The sequence below is a fragment of the Acanthisitta chloris genome, unplaced genomic scaffold (assembly GCF_000695815.1).
Source record: "Acanthisitta chloris isolate BGI_N310 unplaced genomic scaffold, ASM69581v1 Scaffold15249, whole genome shotgun sequence".
Classification (NCBI taxonomy): Eukaryota; Metazoa; Chordata; class Aves; order Passeriformes; family Acanthisittidae; genus Acanthisitta; species Acanthisitta chloris.
The window spans coordinates 3,175-4,966 of record NW_008689885.1 but is presented as its reverse complement, the minus strand read 5'-3'; the positions used below and the strand labels follow the sequence as shown (position 1 = coordinate 4,966).

Here is a 1,792-nt window from a genome sequence, read left to right as displayed (position 1 = left end):
GGCAAGGACACCTTCCAGTAGACCAGACTGCAGATGAGATGGGGATTGATGCAAGGCAAAGCTGAACTGTGTGTGCCTCTTCTCCCCACAGAGATGGACACCTTCAGCACCAAGAACTTGGCCCTGCAGGCTCAGAAGAAGCTCCTGAGCAAAATGGCCACCAAGACCATAGCCAACGTCTTCATTGATGACACCAGCAGTGAGATCCTGGATGAGCTGTACCGAGTCACCAAGGAGTACACCCACAACCGCAAGGAGGCTCAGAAGATCATCAAAAACCTCATCAAGATTGTGATGAAGTTGGGCGTCCTCTACCGCAACGGGCAGTTCAGCCCCGAGGAGCTGCTGGTCATGGAGCGTTTCCGCAAGAAGGTACACACCTTGGCCATGACAGCTGTGAGTTTCCACCAGATAGACTTCACCTTTGACCGTAGGGTCATGTCAGGTGTCCTCATGGAGTGCAGGGACCTGCTCCACCAGGCTGTCAACGGGCACCTGACAGCCAAGTCCCACTCACGGATCAACCACGTCTTCAACCACTTTGCGGACTACGAGTTCCTCTCGGCTCTCTACGGCCCCTCCGAGCCCTACCGCACCCACCTGAAGAGGATCTGTGAAGGGGTTAACAAGATGCTGGAGGAGGACAATATCTGAAGTTGGCCAAGCTTCAATTGGCAGCCAGACTGTGCCTCCTGTGAGGCCAAAGATGGGATGTACACATGCTTTGACCATCACTGGGATGTCCTCTCCTCCTCTGCAGTGCTCTCGTTTTCTCCTTGTTTCTACAAAAGACTCAACCTCTTGACTTTGTCAACCTCTTGATTTTGTTCAATCCTTTGCCCAGGGTCTGCAAACCCCTTCCCTGTGTGGGGCTGACTCCCCTTTCCAGGGGATCCTGAGATTTTGGGTTCCTGCTGTACAGTTTGTTTTCCTTTGCCCACCAAGTGTCCTTAGCTAAGGGTCCAAGGATTTGGACTCTTTGCCTTGAACTTTGTCATAACCCTCCTGGGGGAAAAACTAACCAAAGACTCGTGGTGTGTAGCACCTCTGAGGTGTCTCTGAGCAGGTGGGATGTTGCTGGGGTGAATGGTTGTGAGATCTCATAACTGGAGGGTTGTGGATCTCCATGGTTTTTCTTTCAGCAGCATCATGAAGTTGTGGGAGCAAATCATGGTCCAGATTTGCACTGCCCAGGGTAGGAAGTTGCTTCTGCATGGGCTTTGGTATCCTCAAAGACAAGTCCCTGAGAACAGAGGATCCCACCACACCTGGATGAGGGCAGGGAGGGAGCTGCTCCTTCCCTGCATCCAGGTACACCCAACTCCCCACCAGCCTCCTGTGATGGTACCACCACGAAGGCTCCAATGTTGTCCTTGGTGGTTATCCAGAGCTCTCCCTGGGATTCAGCCATTTTCCATGTCCTTGACTGAGTGATGGTTGTTCTTTTTTAGCAAACTCTGTAGCCCTGATGAGTTACTGAATAAACTCACCTGTGTGGCCTGGGAGCTCCATGTGGTTGTGATAGTGAGAAAATGAGCCCTGGGAAGAGCTGGGGTTGTCTTTGAGGTAGCAATGGCTCTCTGTGACCTGTGCTCTCCATCCCCCAGCATTGGTGTTTGTTGGGCTCTCCCTGCTCCATGGCACAGCAGCTCCTGGATTTGCATGGCCAGAGCAGAACCAATGGGAGAAACATGGTGTAAAACCCCAGTATAAACCAGTAGTAAAGGTCTGGGGTGCTGAGGGGAGCAGGGAATGGGATTGGAGAAGAGAAGGCTCCAGGGAGACCTTAGAG

The 1,792-nt window shown here is 52.5% G+C and overlaps 1 protein-coding gene across 1 annotated transcript; it reads left to right on the top strand.

The window, feature by feature from the left end:
* The first annotated feature begins 93 nt into the window (after window positions 1-93).
* TNFAIP8L1 (tumor necrosis factor, alpha-induced protein 8-like 1) lies at window positions 94-654 on the top strand. The gene has a single exon (XM_009081601.1). It carries the CDS (start codon window positions 94-96, stop codon window positions 652-654), a length of 561 nt encoding a protein of 186 aa, XP_009079849.1.
* The last annotated feature ends 1,138 nt before the right edge of the window (window positions 655-1,792 follow it).

Excerpts from the sequence above, each read along its gene's own strand:
- TNFAIP8L1 (XM_009081601.1), top strand. The coding sequence starts at position 94 with ATGGACACCTTCAGCACCAAGAACTTGGCCCTGCAGGCTCAGAAGAAG.